The 20,128-nt window shown below is 42.9% G+C and overlaps 6 protein-coding genes across 7 annotated transcripts in view; 5 read left to right on the top strand and 1 right to left on the bottom strand.

The window, feature by feature from the left end:
- Positions 1–79: 79 nt before the first annotated feature.
- Positions 80–841, bottom strand: LOC122624566 (probable 39S ribosomal protein L49, mitochondrial). The gene is made up of 2 exons (XM_043804205.1): positions 681–841; positions 80–616 (listed from the first exon to the last, which is right to left on the bottom strand). Exons 1-2 carry the CDS (start codon positions 735–737, stop codon positions 134–136), a joined length of 540 nt encoding a protein of 179 aa, XP_043660140.1. The 5' UTR covers positions 738–841; the 3' UTR covers positions 80–133.
- Positions 842–1,623: 782 nt separating this feature from the next.
- On the top strand, positions 1,624–4,132 carry LOC122623720 (BAH and coiled-coil domain-containing protein 1). The gene is made up of 2 exons (XM_043803031.1): positions 1,624–2,238; positions 2,751–4,132. Exons 1-2 carry the CDS (start codon positions 2,070–2,072, stop codon positions 3,614–3,616), a joined length of 1,035 nt encoding a protein of 344 aa, XP_043658966.1. The 5' UTR covers positions 1,624–2,069; the 3' UTR covers positions 3,617–4,132.
- Positions 4,133–4,381: 249 nt separating this feature from the next.
- LOC122624009 (FAD synthase) lies at positions 4,382–6,658 on the top strand. Of its 2 annotated transcripts, none has more exons than XM_043803427.1 (3): positions 4,382–4,565; positions 4,926–5,567; positions 6,090–6,658. In XM_043803427.1, exons 1-3 carry the CDS (start codon positions 4,554–4,556, stop codon positions 6,402–6,404), a joined length of 969 nt encoding a protein of 322 aa, XP_043659362.1. In that variant the 5' UTR covers positions 4,382–4,553; the 3' UTR covers positions 6,405–6,658. The 2 variants fall into 2 exon arrangements, with proteins under 2 accessions (XP_043659362.1, XP_043659363.1); XM_043803428.1 differs by lacking the exon at positions 4,382–4,565 and adding an exon at positions 4,698–4,845.
- Positions 6,659–6,923: 265 nt separating this feature from the next.
- On the top strand, positions 6,924–9,128 carry LOC122625013 (atypical kinase COQ8B, mitochondrial). Its single transcript, XM_043804823.1, has 2 exons — positions 6,924–8,509; positions 8,576–9,128. Exons 1-2 carry the CDS (start codon positions 7,077–7,079, stop codon positions 9,126–9,128), a joined length of 1,986 nt encoding a protein of 661 aa, XP_043660758.1. The 5' UTR covers positions 6,924–7,076.
- A 290-nt stretch (positions 9,129–9,418) lies between these two features.
- LOC122625014 lies at positions 9,419–10,542 on the top strand. Its single transcript, XM_043804824.1, has one exon. It carries the CDS (start codon positions 9,419–9,421, stop codon positions 10,463–10,465), a length of 1,047 nt encoding a protein of 348 aa, XP_043660759.1. The 3' UTR covers positions 10,466–10,542.
- Positions 10,543–10,648: 106 nt separating this feature from the next.
- Positions 10,649–20,128, top strand: part of LOC122625010 (high affinity cGMP-specific 3',5'-cyclic phosphodiesterase 9A) — a 102,172-nt gene continuing 92,692 nt past the window's right edge. The window contains exon 1 of the mRNA XM_043804819.1: positions 10,649–11,287. The gene's annotated coding sequence lies outside the window, so the exon portion shown is untranslated. The remainder of the gene's footprint in view (positions 11,288–20,128) is intronic.

Genomic DNA, 20,128 nt, shown 5'->3' with positions numbered 1-20,128 from the left:
TTGTTATCCACACTTGGATAATGGACGTCACAATGTAGGTTAGCCTTAACTGACGGAGCCAGAACAACAAATCACATCATTTAAATCAACAGGAAAGCGTTTATTGCGGCACAGAAGGGGGTTTTGTGGATCTTCAGAAGCCCTTCTCCTTGAGATAGTCGCGCAGGACGTCCACATAATCGCCATGGAAGTGAATCTGACCGCTCAGCTCGTTGATTCTCGTAGCGCAAAGTTTTCCATTCCGCGACTGCTCAACCACCGCTCGCAGATCCTTTTCCAGCGACCAGATGTCTCCTTGTACTCGACGCACCACCGTGATCCTGCGCTGGCCACGGAACCTGGTGTGCAGATACACGGGCACCATGTGATTCTTTGTCCGGGCCACAAAGTAACCCAGTTCCGAGCCATCCTCCTTTTGTGGCCGCCAGCCGGATGGATATTTTGGCTTTGCCAACGGCTGTGGTACTGTTTCCGCTGGCAGCAAACGCTCCACAAATCGCCACTCGGGCGGATTGGCCACCACCTCCACTTCAGGATACTTGTCCAACTCCTGAACTTCGCGGGATGAACGAAAACTGGACAAAAGCGCCGGTTGCATGTGAATCTGCCTGGTGAACTGTGTGGAATATAAAACGATTTTGGGCGATTTTTCACTGGAATCTTATGGTTTAACTACTCACCTGGCTTAGCTTTTGGCAGAGGCCGCTGCCCAGCATCAATTTTGCGCAGGTTGCCATGTTTTTTGGGTACAAATTAACAGATTTACCCAAAAATAAAAATAAGAGTTGTTACATATGCACAGGCTGGTTAGTGATGCGCAAGTGGCATCGATAATTGTTTCGATTACTAACTTGACTTGCTTACAGATTATCGATTTAGAAAACACCGATTTTCAAGCTAAAAACTATTTAAATTTTTAATTAGTTAATTCATTAACAGCAATAACAACATTTGACAATTTGATTTAATTTTAAAACATAGCTTTAATTACATTTTGCTCACCGAAATTCTATTTATTTTCTAGATATATAAAAAGTTAATTATTTCCGGCCAATTTGGAGTAAATTAAATTAAATAAACTCTTTAGTGAATAATCATGCTCTAAACGATCTAATAATTCAGCTACACGGACATCGTTTAGTATAATTTCCACAAACTCAAACTTTTTTAGCCTAATTTGCGTTTTGTCTTTGATTGTTTTTGCCTTCAGTACTTTTGCATCGCATGCAACAAATGCAGCGCGTGACGTCATCGGCAAAGCTTTTATCACACGCACACACACAAGCGCCCTCACACACACACACAAGCGCTGCAAGTGCCGCATTTGAATTGCATTGCTTATACAATTTTATTGCAGCTGTTGTTCGCCGTTGAGTTTTTCGATATGCGGTAATCGGGGAGTCATCGGGGTATATCGAAATAGTCGAACATTTGTCGATTTTATTTGAGTACCAGTTGAAATGTGCAAAAATTTAATTTAAGTTAAATGAATTAAATTAAAGAGAAGTAAATCTTTATTTACTATCATCACTTTGAGTTTATAATATGGGGAAATAGTATGAAAAATGGGGTGATCTTCTTATTGTCCTTACGAAAGATTTTTATCCGGCGCGAAAATATAAATACAAATATTTTTTGTTTAATACATACATATGTAAGCTGCTTCATCGCAATAGCTAAATAGCTCGCATCAGCTAACTTCGATTTAAACTTCGTTTTTTCAGTGCAGGGTATTTGCTGTTCGTTAGACTTAGCGATTACCACTTGTTGTTGCTGCTGCTGTTTTGTGCCAGCATAAAGTGTTTGCGCTGCAGCTTTTGTTGCTATTTGCTATTCGCAATTTGCAATTTGCGCGCAGTTTTCGTTGCGCGTTTGCTGCGAGCAGTTGCAGTTGCAATTGTTGCTGAGCCCCCCCTCTCTTCTTCTGTACGCCACCCCACACACGTTTTGTTTTGCATTTTTTTCGGTCGCCTCACCACCCCCCCACCGCACCTGACGCACAGCGTGCCTGGAATAACTGCATGTGCGATTCACCGTTCTAGCGGGCAGCGTGCGAGCGAGACGGAGGCATGTGCTGGCTGACAATGGCGCGCAAGGACGATCCCGTTTTCAATGTGCGATTCGTGCAGTTCGTGGAGAATCAGCCGTGCTTGTGGAACTACACGCATCCGGGCTACAGCAAGAAGGAGGAGGTGCAGAGGGCGTGGCAGCAAGTGGCCAACGAGATCAAGGACACGGGTAAATCGGCGGTGAAACGCGGCGAAAAGCAACGGCGATTTTCCACATCAAGCGCCTGCTTCTTCCCTTCTTCTTCTTCTTATTCGCCGCCAATTGCGTGCTCATTTCCCTGTCCGTGTGCATGTGTGTGTCTATGATGCAAGCTTTTGCGCTTTGGTGTGCGAAACTAATGCAATTGTTGTTGCTTTTCATTTGCCCGCTGTTGCATTGGTGTAGGTGTGTCACTGTGTCGCGCAGTTTTTACTTGCACTTTGTTGCTGCTTTGGCGTTTCGCTTTTCGCTCACTGTTGCTGCACTCTGGCATAGAGCACTGGAAAAAAAAGAAGATCTTCTCTGTGAAATTGCTCTTTTACCTTACTTTCTACTATTCGATTTCCTTCGTAAACAAACACAAAACGCCTTAAGCTTAATAAACAGCTTAGTTAATGAGAGAAAAACCCAGACTCTCCAAATTTTCAAGAAACAAATTGAAACACACTTCTGAAAAATAAACGTTTTTTTCATTTCATTAGTTCGCAACTGCCGCGAGAGATGGCGCACCATAAGGAGCAGCTTCCTGCGGTCCCTGAAGCTGGCACGCACACAAACGGGTCGCGGCAAGCGCAAATACTACCTGTCCAAGTACCTGCAGTTCCTCGTACCCTACACCAAGTCCCGATCCTGCCACAAGCAGCTGCCCCCGCCGCCGCCCACTGGTACTCCCACTCCCGGCATGGTGCTCCGAAAACCCGGCCATGCTGCCGCATTTGCGCAACCAAGTCAGCGAGAGGACGAGGAGGCGGGCAAGGAGATCGATTGCGAAATGCCGCTGGATGTGCAGGTTTCCGAGGAGGAGGAGGATGAGAATAATCATGCGCGACGCAATCAGGTACCGCAGCAGCATAATCAGGATCGGGATCAGGAACAGGAGCAACCCACCGCCTGCTTGCCGCTCCGCCTGCAAGCCATCAAAGTGGAGCAGCCCTCGTCGAATGCCCACCAGCTGCAGCTGGAGCGGATGGTGAGCCACCAACATCCATCGCTGGTCTCGGTGCCCGCTGCCGCGCTGGGCAACCACCTGGACTGGACGGATCTGACGCAGTGGTTCAAGGGCAACGGCAGCGCTCACCATCTGAGTCACCTGAATCACAAGTTAGCCACAGCACCCACACCACCAACACCACCGCCACCGCCGCCGGCTACACCAGCCCCAAGTGCCTTATCCGGCGGATTGGTGGCCGGACCAGGAGGTGGCATTTCCGCGCCACCGGATGCCGACTACTCGTTTCTGATCAGCCTGCATCCGTATCTCAAGGAGATGAGCGGCAAGCAGAATCGAAGGTTTCGACAGAAGGTCGTTGGACTCATCGACGACATTCTGGATAACAAAGATGTCTAGTTTGCACATTTATGTTTGTTTCTTTGAATGCGGTTTCGATTTTGAAACAGTTTTATCAAAATTAACAATGAAAATATTCAATATGCAATATTTTGATGATTGTTCGGAAATATTTCACATACCAAATGCAACATTATTTCGCAACATACATTTTCACCAGTTTCAGATTTTATTCTGGCCATTATATTATTTGCTAACGTTTAGACAATGAACTTAGTTTTAAAATATTTATGTCTAAGTTAAGTGAACGTAAATGAAATTTATATTGTATGCACTGCAGCTAAATTGAAACTACATCGAAATTTGTAAAGCCCAGTTGAACAGGATAAATCATCAGTCTTGTGATATTTTTCTATCCGAGTAGGAAAAACACAATAATCGAGGACGAAATGAAGAAAACACAACCAGTTGATAGAACGCCAACAGTGCCCATTTATTAGATGTGTAGAGCGTACTTTAATTACGCTTCTTATTGTTGTTGTTGCTAAGCACACACAAACACGAATTTGTTATTGTCAAATAAAACTTTTAAAAAATTATATTTTTGTACATTTTATTTTACTCCATTCTCAGCAGACGGAGACGGAGATATGCGAAATTATTGTTTAAAATGAAAATAAACATTTTTTCAAATCACATATTTTCTAAATTATTAAATGGATTATTGCCTAGCTATTTTTTTGAATTTCTAGCTACTAACCGCCCTAATCGAGTGCTATCGATAGATTTAGCGCACAGCTGATGTACCGATAGGCCGCGAAGCTTCGAGTATTTGTTGTTGTCGTCGCCGTTCGCATGTTGTTGCACGCAAAAGGCGAAAAAAGGAGAGCAAATCAGTGGCGCGGAATAACAATTAACAAAATGGAATAATTGCATTATTGTCGCTTTGGCAAATCAGTTAAATGCGCCAGTAATAGCCGATGCAGCAACAAAACACATGAGCTATTGGGTGAGTGCGCGCGTCTGTGTGTGTGCGCCATGTGTTTGGCTTCCATGTGTGCGTGTGTGTAAGTGCCTGAGGTTTTGGCTTTATTTCATTTTTTTTTTTTGTTTTTTTGCTGACTTTTCCGATACGAATGTGATGTAATTTTTGGGTGGCTTATCTCTGCCAACTCATTTGCACGTCAACCGCCGAAGCATTTACCACGCTCATTTCAGAGCTTAAGTTAGTTTATTGGCCTAGAAAATTACATAAAACAAATACTCACACACACACGCACACAACAGAGGTATTTTTCGGTGAAAGTTGTCTATGTTTTTGTTTGTTTTATTGAGTGTTACTAATTCCACTTCTGCATGACCCTAACAGCGTGTGACGTCATCGTTTCTGCTAACCAGGGCACGGCCACGCCTCCTACAAACACTACGCCCATCGAGCACCATGAACGAATGCCGGAAAAACACAAACATCACAGCGAACAACAACACCATTCTATGCGACAAAACCATCAGCAAAAAGCATTTGTTTCTGGAGAAGAGGAGCATGTCGAGCCACACGGATGACACCAAGGACTCCAAGGCATCGCAGGATTCGCCAAATCCACAGGAGCTAACGCCCCAGGATCGACTGGCGATTGAGGAGAGGCAAAATAAGGCATTCGCCTTCTTCGCCGAAACGCTGCAAATCTACGGCGTGGCGGAGTTAATCTTCTGTTTCAACGGCGGCAAGGATTGCACCGTGCTGCTCGATCTCCTCATGCGTTTCCTGCGCCAGCAGAACATCTCCAGCGGTGACATTCCCATGCTGTACATCAAATCCGGCGATTCCTTTGCGGAAATCGATGATTTCGTCGAGCGCTGCGTACGCAACTATCGCGTGGAGCTGGTCCAGTACGAGGGCTCGCTCAAGGAGGCACTCACCCACATGTCCGCGGACATGCCGCGCATCCGGGCCGTCTTCGTGGGCAGCCGCAACACGGATCCCTACTGCCAGCACTTGGCGCCCATGCAGGTGAAGCCACAAAAAGTCACATTTCGTCCCCAAGCACAGCTGCTCCAGCTGGTTGGGCATATACAAAGAAAGTCAGAGTTAAGGAAGTGTATATGTCCAACAGGAGTAGATTATGAAAGCCGTGCCATTTGCATATAAGCATTATCTGTTCTGTGGTGCCTTAGTATCACAGTTTTACCATAATTAATCTAGAATTGTATGTGCCCTTTGCAAATATCACAGTGACAAGATATTTTCGAATGTCATTGTCCGTCCGCAGATAAGAACGTACTTATAACCGAGTTCGGTGGCTAACCACTATCATATCTGGCACGTAGATTTTACTTAACAAAACTACTTGTAGCACGCGTTTAAATCGTTATGTTCCTAGCTCTTCAGATCCAATTGTTTACAGAAAACCTGTGAAGGTCAATGCTATTTTGTGGGTAATAATTTAGCAAGCTTTTGGGAAGTTCCAAATTGCTGATTTCAAATACCCAAAATGCCTGGTTTATTAATGCTGATTTCGGTTTCTATTTTTAGCCCACGGACAACGACTGGCCGCCGATGATGCGTCTGAATCCCCTGCTGGAGTGGAGCTACCACGACGTCTGGCACTACATCCACATGCACTCGGTGCCCTACTGCAGTCTGTACGATCGCGGCTACACCTCGATCGGCAATCGTTCCAACACAGTTCCCAATCCGCATCTCAGACGCACCGATGCCCAGTGCGCATGTGATACCGATACAGCAAACACCGATAGCGTCTGCTCCTGCGATCCGAGTGGCTATCGACCCGCCTGGGAGCTGCAGGATGCCACCATGGAGCGCGCTGGTCGTCTGCCCAGGAAGTAGGATTCCTGATTCTAGATTCTATATTCTAGTAGACTCTGGAATCCAACACAAATCGCAGTTCCTGTCGCATGCAGGAGTGGCTGTAGTGCAATTTAGTAGCTTAAACTCTAGTTTGTGACTGTATATAGATGTGTATATATTTACTTGTGATTTGGTTTTCGGTAAACAAACTTAATCTAGTAATATTTTTTACGACCTTAGGTACTAAGGCTGCCGAATAAATGTGGCCTCGTGCAGCAGGCCACTTAAGCGAGGTTCGTTGTTATTGTGGGGGAGTATTCACGCTCTAAATATTGTGTATTTTACTATATTTGATTTAAATATTGTTTAATTCTTTTTAGCTTTGAAAAAAACCCAAAACAAGCTAGATTAGCTAAATGAACAGCACTGGTTTCAATGCAAAAACCCAGCACTGCAACGATCTGGCTTTTAAAAGCTAAAAAAGCTTAAACTATTATGGCGCTGTTAAAAAAACGCCAGCATGGCAGCACTAGATGGCCAGTCAGCTGATTTGCCAGCTGATTTTCGCCGCATTTTCACAACATTACGCGATTCTTTCGACCTTTTTCTCTGTGATATTTTTACGAGATTTACGTAATCCTACGCGCAGATCACCAGCCGACTCACCCACGCGAGAGCAGTGCATAGAAACCAGTATTCCCTCGCCCGGCGATGTCGCGATCCGCACAAGAAGTTGCGGCACTGCTGCGGGGACTGCGGATTTTGGTGGAGGCGTGTGGGCGCGAGCATCTCGCCCACGGTCGTCATCTTTGGAGCAATTCGAGCATACGTGAGCTAATCGCCGAGAATGTCGCGCACACACAGCAGCTGGTGAGGCATTCCAGTCAAAATCCCGTCGAGGAGCTGAAAAAACTGCAGCAATCCCTTCAAGAAACCGGCGAACGGGGCTACGTGGTGGCCAAAGGCATTTGCTCGCTGCTGGAGACCAAAATACAAATGTCCCGCAAGGAATCTGGCATCTCCGAACCTGCACAAGCCTCCGCACCAAGAACATCCCCACCGACGGCACAAAAACAAGCGAGTTGGGACGCCGCCAACTTGGATATATCCTCGATAACGCTGCAGGAGTTCGAGGAGATACTCTCGCGCAGGAACAAAGATCGAAGTGTTAGCTTGCGCACCCCAGCAACCAAGAGCAGCCAGACCATGCCTAATAAAGCAGATGCAAGCGATCCGGGAATCATTAACCAGGACACGGAGTATGTGAACAATGTTCTGCGCTTCGTGGCGGGCGCCAAGGTGGAGGAGCAGGGAGCAGATACGCAGCTAAAGAAGAAGTCCGACCAGCCGGCCATAGAAGTGCCCGAACTGAGCAAGGTGGCCAAACAGCGCAAGGTTCCCTCCTCGCGGATCGGCAGAATGGCCTCCTTTGGTGGCTTGTTCGCCGGCCTGGGCATTGGAACACTCAACGAGCTGACCAAGGGTGCGCTCGGCCTGGGCGGATCGACCAGCATGCGAGAGGCCCTGCTCAGTCCCGCCAACGCCGAACGCATCGTGGACACGCTGTGCAAAGTGAGAGGAGCTGCATTGAAGATCGGACAAATCCTGAGCATACAAGATTCCAGCGTGGTGTCGCCGCAGCTGGCCAAGGCATTCGAGAGGGTGCGTCAGGCGGCGGATTATATGCCCGATTGGCAGGTGGAACGCGTGATGAACACCCAATTGGGAGCCGATTGGCGCCAGCGGTTACGAAGTTTCGAGGACAAACCCTTTGCGGCCGCCTCCATTGGCCAGGTGCACCGGGCCACTCTGAGCGATGGCACGGATGTGGCCATTAAGATCCAATATCCCGGTGTCGCCCAGAGCATCGAGAGCGACATTGACAATCTGGTGGGCATGCTCAAGGTGTGGGATGTCTTCCCCCAGGGTTTCTTCATCGACAATGTGGTGCGCGTGGCCAAGCGCGAGTTGCAATGGGAGGTGGACTACGATCGCGAGGCGGAGTACACGGAGAAGTTCCGCGAGATGATCTCGCCCTATCCGGAGTACTATGTGCCGCGCGTGGTGCGCGACTTGACCACGTCCAGTGTTCTGACCACCGAACTGGTGCCGGGTGTGCCGCTCGACAAGTGTTTCGATTTGAGGTGAGCTAATCGATCAATCCCATGATTATTATTACCACCGTGGGTTAATCGACATCTCGCTTTCAGCTACGAGCATCGTGCCCACATAGCCGCATCCGTGCTGAAGCTCTGTCTGCGGGAGCTGTTCGAGATTGAGTGCATGCAAACGGATCCGAATTGGTCCAACTTTCTGTACGATGCGCCCAGTCGCCGGCTAATGCTGATCGACTTTGGTTCGACGCGCTTCTACCGCCACGAATTCATCCGGAACTATCGCCAGGTGATCATGAGCGCTGCTGCCAACAATCGGCAGGGCGTTCTGGAGATGTCCCGCGAAATGGGCTTCCTCACCGGCTACGAGACCAAGCAAATGGAGGAGGCGCACGTGGATGCGGTGATGATACTGGGCGAGATCTTCCGCTACGACGGTGATTTTGATTTCGGAAAGCAGAACACCACCGAACGATTGGCCGCCCTGGTGCCCACAATGGTGGCGCATCGATTGTGTCCACCGCCCGAGGAGATTTACTCCATTCATCGCAAGCTCTCGGGCATTTTCCTGCTGTGCGCGAGACTGAATGTGCGCATGAATTGCGTCCCCTTCTACAAGGACATCGTTCTGGGGAAGTTCAAGGACTAGCAAGCGAGGCTATTGTCCACTCCCTCTTCTTTTTTTTTGTCCCACCCAATCCCAGTAGTAAACCTTAAGTGCGCTTAATTTGTAAATGCCATTCGCTACAAGATTACATGTGGTAAGTTCCTAACCAACGTGGTAATCTTTGGCTGGGGCAGGAATACTTGTCAATTGAACTTGAAACAAGTAGGTTTGGAAAAATACCTGCTGTTTAACACACATTTCAGTTTAAAACCCAAAATACAACACACTACAAAAAACATATAGTCTCGAATGCCAAAAATAAGAAGACATTCATGAATACTCATAGCATGAAGAGGAGGAAGGTCGAGGTGTTCCACCATGATTGCATCTCGCATTTGAATGGATCTGTGTCCGATGGGGGGGATGAGGAGTTGGAGGAGCAGTCGCCGGAGGGAATCGAGGAGATACCCTGGCTGCAAATGAAGCGAGAGATGGGCGCCATGAATCGAACGCTGGACGAGATACAGGCCCACTTGGCCATCGATTCCCAGGAGCGGGCATCGAAAGTGGATGGTGGCAGGGGGCAGAAGGAGGAGGTGGAGGAGGAGGCGACCAAGGGTCTGGAACCGGAGGACTCGCGCTGGATGATCATGCATGGTAGCAGGGATTCGACCGTGCGTGGCCTGCAATGGAATAACCTACGCATTCGCAGGCAACTGGAGGCTCTAGTTCGCTGCTCGGAGCTGGGTAGAGCACGCATCTCGGCACTGGATCGTCTGTTCCAGCGGCAGAAGAAGGCCCTGCTCGAGGGTCGCCAGGAGCACGAGCGCGTCCTCTCCTTCCACCTGACCAAGCAACTGGAGGCGGGCAAGTGCCTGCAGCGCTATCGCTACGCCCGCGACTTGTACGCCAGCTGGCGGGAGCTCTTCAAGATGGGTCGCCATCTGAAGGAGGCATACAAGAAGATACTCGAGCGCACCCAGACCCGCTTGGAGTATGCGGACATCAAGCGGCAGGCAATCGAGGAGATGACGGTGGCCCACGAGATGTGCTTGGGCTCGACGCGAAGTCTGCTCGCCCGCGTACGAGAATTGGAACTCGGCCTGGCACCACTGGGCTTCACCAGGCCATCGGTCACGTCCCGGAAGATGGGTAGTCTCGGTGCAACTGGCGCCGGTCACAGCGAGGGCAAACGCGCTGAGGAGTATCCCGGCAAAGCGGTCTGGGTGAAGGCCAAAACCTGGCAGCGTCGTTCCTACCGCACCGTCATGTTCTCCCGCGGCGAACTGCTCGAGCTGCCGGTGGTTGTGCCGCCCGTGCAGAAGACTTGGTACGGCAAAATGCTGCACATGCTGCACAATCCTCCCAAAATCTATTAGTGTGTTTGCCAATGTTTCGCTAATTTGAAAAAACGAAATACTTAATTCAAAATATATAACAGTTACAGTTTTTGTAAGCGCGCTGTTAGTTAACATGCCATTTGCATAAGCTACTTAACAGGCACTTAGCAGCGCGCTTAGCATGGTCACACCAAAAGCGTGCCTGCATTTCGCGCTGATCGGCCAGCCGGTCACACTGCAAACTGACGCGTTTCATTTCGCGAAGGCTGCGCGCGCGGATTACGGTTAATTTTCAGTTGGTTTACAAACTTTACAAACGGCGTACGCTTATCACGATCGCTTTTAATCAACAAACCACAATAGTTGCCTAAATAACGGGTATGACACAGGAAGAGTGCTGCCGGTCTCCAATTAGCTAATTGAATGAGAAAGTGCAAGTGACCGAACTGCAACGGTTAAAAAAACGGTTGTTTTTTTCTTTTCATAAGCCAAACTAATAAATTGTTTCATAAACTGATTTTATTTTTATATTTGTAAGCTCACGTTTAATTTAATGTAATTGTGCGCGTCTCCCTATTTTTATTTAATATTTTATTACAATCGGCATGATAATAAGTCTACGAAATTCGTTCTTTTTTTTTTGTTTTTGTTGAGAGTGCAAGATCGTGCGCGTGTGTGTGTTTATGTGTTTGTGAGGAAGTTATAGTTTAATGTTGGTTAGCTTCAATTGTCGAGCAACACAGAAAAATGAAATAAATAAATAAAACAGCGGCAGCAGCACCAGCAACAATACCAAAAACAACAAGTGATGCTGATTGATGTCACACACACCACGGAACAAAAAATAAATAAAAAAATAAAGTAAGTAGCAGACAATTGGATTTGCATGGGGGAAGAAGCAGAGCGAAGAGCCGAGTTTATCAATGAAAGTGAACTGTGGGAGTTGCTCGCTTTCAGTGTGTGCGTGTGTGTGTGTGCCCAGTGGCGCAGCCAGACGGGGACTTCAGGGGTTAATAACCCCCAGCATACCGGGCACTGTTATCGAACTGGGGTGGTCCATACATCTATCGAAAAGATCACTCTATCGATCACTATCGCAATTCGGGAATTGAAGTGATCTTGGGTAATTATCTATATTCTATGTGAGATTAATCTATCAAAGGTGTTTAAAGATGGTCTATCAAAAGGATCATTTTTATCTTGACATTGCTCTCAAAATATAGGCATGATTTATATATGTGCTACGAATAAGAAATATTAAAAACGGGCTTTATTTAAAATGTGATTAGTTATACTTTTAACTTTTAATGATGCTGCAGGGAAATGGAACATATTTTACATGGACAAATAGAAAAATACTAGGAAAAATAGACAAAGTGCTAAGATAACAAATTTCTAGTAAATTTTAAGGAAACTAAACAATAGATAGTTGACCACTATGTGTCATGGATTTGCATTTAATAATCATCAATTAGTTAGTTCTAGTTACTTCTAAATTTTCTCTTTGACATTTATTTAGCATAAATTTCAGTTAGCATTCTCCATCACCAGGTGTTTAGATATTTCTTGAAAAATGTGTTGTTTGTTGTCTGTTTTTTTTTGGCGCTATCAAAGCACGTTGGAAACGTCTTAATTATATATGGATTGGATGAATAAACTGTTCCAAGTTTGCATGTATTCGAATGTGCGTTTGTTGGCTATATACCTATATAAATCTATATATTTCTTGGTACATATATATGTGCACATATATGTACATATATGCTGAGAAATGCCGTTGCCAGCAGCCGCTGCAGCAACAACAGCAATGGGGAACCTTTTGATAATCATATCACGCAGTCCACTGATAATTCGCATTGTATTTGTTTGCTTTTGTTGTTGCTCCTGCTGCTTTATCAGCCCGCTCTCCCTCCCTCTCTTTATCAACGTCTCTTTCGTCGCCTCTCTTTCGCGATCACTGGACTCTCTTTTCTGGGGGGGCACAATAATACAAAAAAAAAATATAATACAGAACAGGCAGCACAAAAAATGTCCAATAATTGTTTAATAAATTTAGACTACAGTAGAACCTCATCCAAGGTTTCCAAACTTTCGAACCAAAAAAAAAAAAACGAACGATAAACAAATAAATCTAAATCGCTATTATATTTCCAATTTTCTGCGATCTCTGCGCATTATTTCGCTGTTATCTCCGATCCCCCGGACTAATGGAAAGTTTCCAGACTGTGTTTACATCGGGCGGGATTATGGAGGGGAAATTATGGGTTTAGACCTTCGGGGAAATTTAAGATCACTAGACAAATAAATTTGGAACCTCTTCGCATTTCGTTTACTTGTTGCTTTTCATACATACCATATGTGCATATATATTCTTTGTAAGCAAAATCAGCGAGGTGTCCAACGGTTTCGGTTTCTGGGGAAATTTGATGTTATCGTTATTGCTTATGTCTACCGAAATTTAAATATTTATGGGTAATTCGACATCCTGTTGATCTAATTGTTTATATCTACCGTTTTTCAGTCTAGTCTCTTAAGTTTACCACCATTTCACTTCACATTTTACAGTCTTATGCACAAATAGAACGAAAAACGATTCTCTTCGATAATTTCGATGTTGAAAATATTTATTTATCGATGTCATGGGTTTTCTCGCAAACAATTAGCTGAAGAAAAATGGAATAAAAAATTAAGTGCAGACCAAGAAAAAAAAAAGAAAAAGAATGATTCGAAACTATTGTGTAATTTACATTAACGAGCGGATGTCGTTGGCTTCTACTACATAATGAACCAATTACCCAGTTTGTCTCTTGATTCGATTGCTCTGCAGGCACACAGTTACAGATACTGATGCTGATGCTGATGCGAAGATACATCCACATTTGTATCTGCATTTGTGTCGGTGCTGTTCTGCTCTGTTTTGTGCTTTTCGCAAAGTGACTAAACGAGATTTTTTGTGGCCCCACTGTGCTGCTCTTCCAATTTCAATTTCAATTCCAATTCCATTTCATTCATGTTGAAGACACCCACTTGAATGATTATGAGGCTCTGAAGATGCGCACCGCAAGATACAGATACTGATCCACATTCAGATCCAGATTGGGATCGTGAATCTGATTCAGATTCAGTTTGAGATTGAGATTCAGTTTCAGATACTTTTATGTACATATGGCCATCGTCAAGTGTCGCTTCCGCATTTGCCGGTCACCCACGTGCCGAATGCTTCAAATATCCGAAATCTCAGTTCCCAGTTCTTAAGTCTCAAGTCTTTTGCCTCCCCAAAAAAAGCGATCGCTCGCCAAGTGGCTGTGAGGAATGCGATGGCAGATAAGATACTCCAAATTTGGGCAGATTTGTTGGGGAAGTAGTCAGCAATCTCAGCACCTGTTTCTTTGTAGACCTTAACTAATTAAACAACGTTCTTTGTTCATGACATATAGTTAACACATAAAAATATATTGTGAAGACAGTAAGAAGTTCTAATAATTTTTGCTATTAAATTTGTCAGTTTCTTTAAAGAGATAAGAGAAACCTTTCGGAAACTTCTAGCCCCATCCACCGAATTTTCCATGCTGTCGGATCTATCTTTGTTTATTTAATCCGTATCTTTTAAACAGAAAAGAAAAAAAAACCTACCGATCGTATTGAGATGTGCTATTTGATTGTTGTTCGCATTCGGACACAAATTGCCCATCGATAATTGCTGGGTCTTCAGATGGGAGATCTGTAATTGTGAAATTCTTTGGCTTGTGCAATGGCACCCATATATGTAATTGTGGCTCTGGATCCTCCAGACTGGTATTAGTTAGTGATTGGTAAGACTATCGCTGCAGCTTCCTCTACTTCATGCATATTCATAGGACTGCAAAATGATACCATCGCACATGAAATCTTACGTACAAAGTCTTTGCTGACGACGAGGCTTGTAATTTTTTAATAACACTGAACAAACGCCTTGGACTTGGCATGTAAATTGTTGATAAATTATGTTTTTAATGGTGCCTTGCCGCTATCGTTGTTCTTGTTATTATTATTATTGTTGTTGGTTATGTGGTCAGATAGCTGGCGCCAAAGATACGCAAAATAAATCTATGAAGTTGACGGGCTTGCCAAAGCGACATTTAGATACCTCTTAAATGTTGGAAAATTACAAAAAGTATATTTTTAAAATGTCAAAGTGTTTTAATAAGTTTCCTATTTAAAAAAAAAAATTTTTTTATTATATTTATTTTGTATGTTTATCAAGTAACTCAGCTACTGAATGATGAACTTTCCTTAGTTTTATAGTATTAAAAATTATCGACAAAAACTAATACTTTTGATAAACCAATCCATCCTGTCAATACCTTCACCATCCGTTGGCACTTATCATATGCTGTCCAAAATTTAACAATTAAATTCGCATAAATGGCAGTGTGTGTATGCTATTATGTATACAAATATATCTGCTGATCTTTGCTGGTTAAATGGTAAATAAAATTTCATGTTTTGTTTGCATTTAACCGCACCAAGGAAAGCAAACAAGCAAACGGAGCTGAAACAAAACAAAATGCGAAATTATTCCCAAAATATTACTTAGTAATACTAATAACAATAAATTGTTTTTTGTTCTGGTTTGTTTTGTTTCTGCCAATACGTATTAGATTTTCATATTTCGGCTTGTTCCTTTTCGTTTTTTTTCTATTATACTCGTATTTTGTTAACTGCAAAAAATGTTTAAACAATGAGGCACTCAAGTCTCTTGCAAAATGCTGATTTTTTTGTACTGCCAAATATTGGGCAAATATTTAAGAATTCGCCACAGTCACGTAGGCTAAATCATCTGTTTAATCGAGTTTCGTTCGACTAGATTGTATTTATGTATATTTAGTCACCGGGAAAACTTGGGGAAATCATTTGTATTCAAATTTTTATATACGCCCAACACTACATTTCATTTAAAGTAATCTCATTATAATTGAACTATTTAAAAAAGGCTTTGTGGACCTGTATTTTTGGTACTCAGCTGATCATGTAAAGTGTATCATTTTTTTTTTTGCTTATATTTAAAGTCTGGATTCGAAATCACTGCTGCATGGGCGACTCGAACCTAAACCTGATTGCCCGCCTATGTACCACATAATTGACTGCATTAGCCTGCGAGCAGCCAACAGATGGCACATCACATGCAATCCACATACCCCCGATACCATACCATACCATTCCATGCTATACCATCCTCCGATCCTCCAATCCTCCGATCTTGCAATCTTGGTGAACTTGAGCGCATTGCGATGTGCTCATATATTTCTCGCTGGTCGTCGAGGATGATGGGAAAACTCGTTTTTCGTTGCATTCTTCGACCGGCGTCATCATCGATGATGCTGATAATGATAATGATAATAATGATGATCATATTAAAGGGGTTCCATTGGCATAAGCCCGGCTCGATGATGATCGCGATTTGCCTTGGCATAACGCAATGCCAAAGTTGTTGTGCCGGTTGTTGCCTTCCAGCTCTCTTGTATATACTCACATATATGTGTATATATGTTTTTTCTTTTATTTTCTTTGTCCGGGGACTCTTGTCTCCGGGGTTCCGTTCTACAGACGACCTTAAGAGGGGGTCTTGGGAGGCCAGTCGGGAGACTGGAGCAAACCACATTTCGCATTCCTTACACCTGGCGAAACTTTCAATCAAGTACATTTCTAACAAGCTGAGATATTGCTTCTAATAAATATAATAAAAGATGAGTATGTGTAACGGATAAGTACTCATAAAGTTTTAATGATTGTTTTTGTAACAAAGAAAATTTCTTGAGTTATAAACGGAAGACAACGACAATTTTTGTTTTGCATATGACTCACTTTACTATCTAAAGTTTTTAATAAATGCTTTTCACTTGCCAGAACTACAAATAATCATATTAATGTATTTGCAAAGCTCTTTTAAGTTTTTAAATGCTCTGTTCTCGGTTTGTTTTATTTAATTGCGTGCATTTCTCTCTGTGTACTTTATGCTTTTCGATCGGACCTGTTGCCGCATAGTTTTTGGTTTTTTTCGCCTTTTTTCTTAACCGGTTCGGTTTGGTCTGTTGCTATTTTCGTGACTCTGGATCGGTGCAGTCTCCACTGGAAACGCGACTTACATAAAGCGAATTCAGATTTACACGTTTCTAAGATTTTCAACATTTCGTCTCTGATTGTTTGCAATTAATCGCGGCACTAATTCGCTATAATTCCGACAAAAGTTCACTACTTGTCGCTTGTTAAGGTCGTTCAAAAAAGGGCAGTGGGTGGAAGGTGGGCGGTGGGCGGTGTTTGTCGGTTGTGGGGGACTGGCTTTGACTCTTGATTACGACCTGTCGTCTCATATCAGTGTGCTACGTAATGCAAACAAAAAATCCAACAAATACAAAAAAATATGTATAAAAAGTCAACCAGAAAAACGTAATAAATTGATAAGACTGCTGGGCGGAGAGTTCAAAAAAATGTTTCAAAAGAGAGCGATGAAAAAGTGGAGAGTATTTTGTCTTGAAATATTTAAAACACACTCACCCTTGGAAGATTAAAAACCCGAGTTCACTTCAATTAATGTAAAAAGTATTCGTGAAACATGGGAAACTACTATGATGTTACTATACACGACAAAAGGGTTTTGTATGGAATATAAGGATTATTTTCCGATGAATTTACAATTGAAAGCGTTTAGTAATTGTTTCAAGCAATAACGATTTAAATAAAGAATATTCTAAATAACTATGTGAATATGGATTTACAATGTATTTTTTATAATCAAAACAAAAAGGTAATAAAATGTAATTTGAAGTAAAATAATAGTTATATTTGTAAGTATAGTAAAAATAGCCGATGAACTTTGGCATCACTTGGTGGACTTTGCCCCGCCATCGAGAATAACAAACAAGTCTGCTGGTTATGCCCATAAAAGAGAAAGAGCCGCAGAGAGGATCGGGGAAAGAGATTGCCAAGTGCAACTTGCACGTGCTGTGCCTTGAAATCGAAGAGAAAAGTCACCAAGAAGTTCCCACTGCCAGCAGAAAAACCTGCCAACCCAAAAATATAAAAATAAACGTACAAACAATACAAAAAGAGCGTAGACAATTGTATTATCAACGACGGACTGTCGAAAAGTCAGTTCTAAATTTATACCAACTCCATTGCCGTTTTCCCTTTCCATTCCCCAAACTTCAACATCGTAGTCATTTTATTCGGGTGTCAGAGACCCCCATGGCCGATAACGTTTTATCAAACAAATGTTTTGTCGCCGACCTGTTTGCGAATTGAATTTGAACTAGATATATATGTTCGGTACACAGAGGGTATATCTACGTCGTACAATCTGCCTGAAAAGCGTCAGTGGTCGGGTAAATCTGGTGATAAATAGGGAAATGGTTACTGCACAGGTCTCAATTTAATTTAGGTGTCAATTTAATCAGATTCAATTACTAACAACTTATTTTAATAACAGTAGTTCGAGTTTTATCATATAACCAACACTAAAAAGCTAAAAAGCACTGAATCGCCAATCGAGTTAGTTTTTTATCACACTTTTACTATACGCCATCAAATGTAAATAAAGTCGCTATAAACCTAAATGAAATTGTAGATATTTGACTAAAAAGTATCAATAAAAATATCTTATGGGCAAATAAACATTAATTACCAAATTTTATAGCCTTATTTTTTCACATTTCATTAGATTGAATAAAAAGACAAAAAATTGATTTTTATGAGATATTTGGGATATACGAGTATGATCCATAATATGAACTATTAGAATCTTGGGATTGCGTTTTATTGTCTTTTGAGTACATGAATTATAAAACAAACGTATTTCGAGGATAGTTGGCTGGCCGAATGAAGGTGTAAATATTTGTGGAATGTCACGAATTGTCAAAGTTGAGATAGATGGGATTGTTTGTTTGTTTGATCAATGCTTTTGTTTGCCTCTTCGCTTCAAAGCGGCCGACTCTGCCCCAAAGAATATCCCCAATAAAAATATTATACCCAGATAAAGATATGGATAATTATAACGAAGTGTGCGTGTGTGTGTGTGTGTGGGAGGTGGCAACAGGTGATCTCGCATTCTTGGGAAATGTTAGCGCTGTTTGTCCGCTGGCAACAAGTTGTCAACAGCTTTTAAATAACAGGTTCGTGAACGGTGTTTGAACAGAACTTAATTTGGGCCAAATGCTGGAGATCTTATTTCGTTTTTTCTCTTTTTTTTCCATTTAATATTTCTCCATTGTTTGCCCCACACAAACAGGCCCGAAAGATAATGGATTCGGCTCAGAGATCCGTGGTCTATTAGTTACCCAATGTATCGAATCTTTAACCAACCAATTAGCGCCACAAAACGATAATGTCGCCAAAAAAACCACACACTCACACACAAAATAATCCAAATAATCATAAAAAAATAAAACCCAGAAGTCTGGATCACACATGCGGACATTGAATTTATTGTGATCATTAACAAATTGGAATTCGTCTGAGAGCCGAAGAAAAAAAGAAGCTAACACCTCTACGCTTGCTTTATCATTTTGGCTTAATTTGTCAGCGGCTACAGAAAATACGGTACGAATAAAAAAAACAAATATAATACTGACGTCGCTACATGACTAGCATGATTTTCGACCAAATAACTCGCTCGACTTTTGTTGCCTCTTTTCATTTCAATCGAATGAGCAGGCGCAAAGTCGCGTGCCGCTCTGGAATCGAAGTTGTATAAAACCCCCATCTCCATATCTTTTGCATGCACATCATGTGGCGCCTTGGCATTAATTCGAAACGAACAAAAAAAAAACGAAAATCGCAAACTAAATTATAAACCCAATTGTCATTGCCAATAAAATGGAATAGTTGCCAAATAAAATGTAAGCTTGAGGAAGTTCTTAGTTAAAACTACTCAAACTGAAAAAAAAACTACAGAAACTAAATTTTGCTAATACTTTTAAATATTTAAACTATACTTTGGTACTAAATAAACTCGTTCCTTATTACCTAATATTTTGGTGTAATAGACACAATTTTCATTAAATGAATTGCCAGAGAAATGCGTCATTACCACCATTACCATTCCGTTTATGCTACAAGAGTGGCAAACTAAACACATAATCTTACATTCCCATAAATACGAATGGCGAATGAAAGCGTTTGCCATTCATTTAGCTATGAATTAATTTAATATCCCACAATTCGACCTACCTTTTCACCCTTTTATGCGATAAGTCCTCCAATAACAACCAGATGATGATGGTAATTATGGTAACGCATACGCATACGAATACGAAAGCGAATGCGAATACGCATGCCATTCGACTGGGCCTGGCTTGGTTTCTCTGTTGGCCACAACAGGATTCATCGGAACAATGCCATGTCCTTCCTAAATTTTCATTTCTCCCCAGTGCGAGAGTGTTGGTTTGCATGGCTGTACGATGTGGGCCAGTGTGTGTTTCCCTGTGTTTCCCTGTGTTTCCCTGTGTGTGGGCTTGCGGTTTGTTGTTGCAGCCCGGAAATGGCAAGTGAAAACATCTAGCTCAATTTGCTAGCCTCGGGGATGCGACTGAGTTCTGAGGTCAGGCCAAAGACAAGGCTACTAATGTTCCTCTCTTTATGGAACACTGGAAAGTAAGTTAGAAGCAGTGGGTCCAAAAAATATCAAAAAAGGGAAATGGAATACAAATTCAAGTTCCATTTCAGTTC

This window comes from Drosophila teissieri, chromosome X (genome assembly GCF_016746235.2).
Source record: "Drosophila teissieri strain GT53w chromosome X, Prin_Dtei_1.1, whole genome shotgun sequence".
NCBI classification, from domain to species: Eukaryota; Metazoa; Arthropoda; class Insecta; order Diptera; family Drosophilidae; genus Drosophila; species Drosophila teissieri.
Note: the sequence above shows the minus strand (reverse complement) of the source record. Positions and strands in the feature narration are given on the sequence as shown.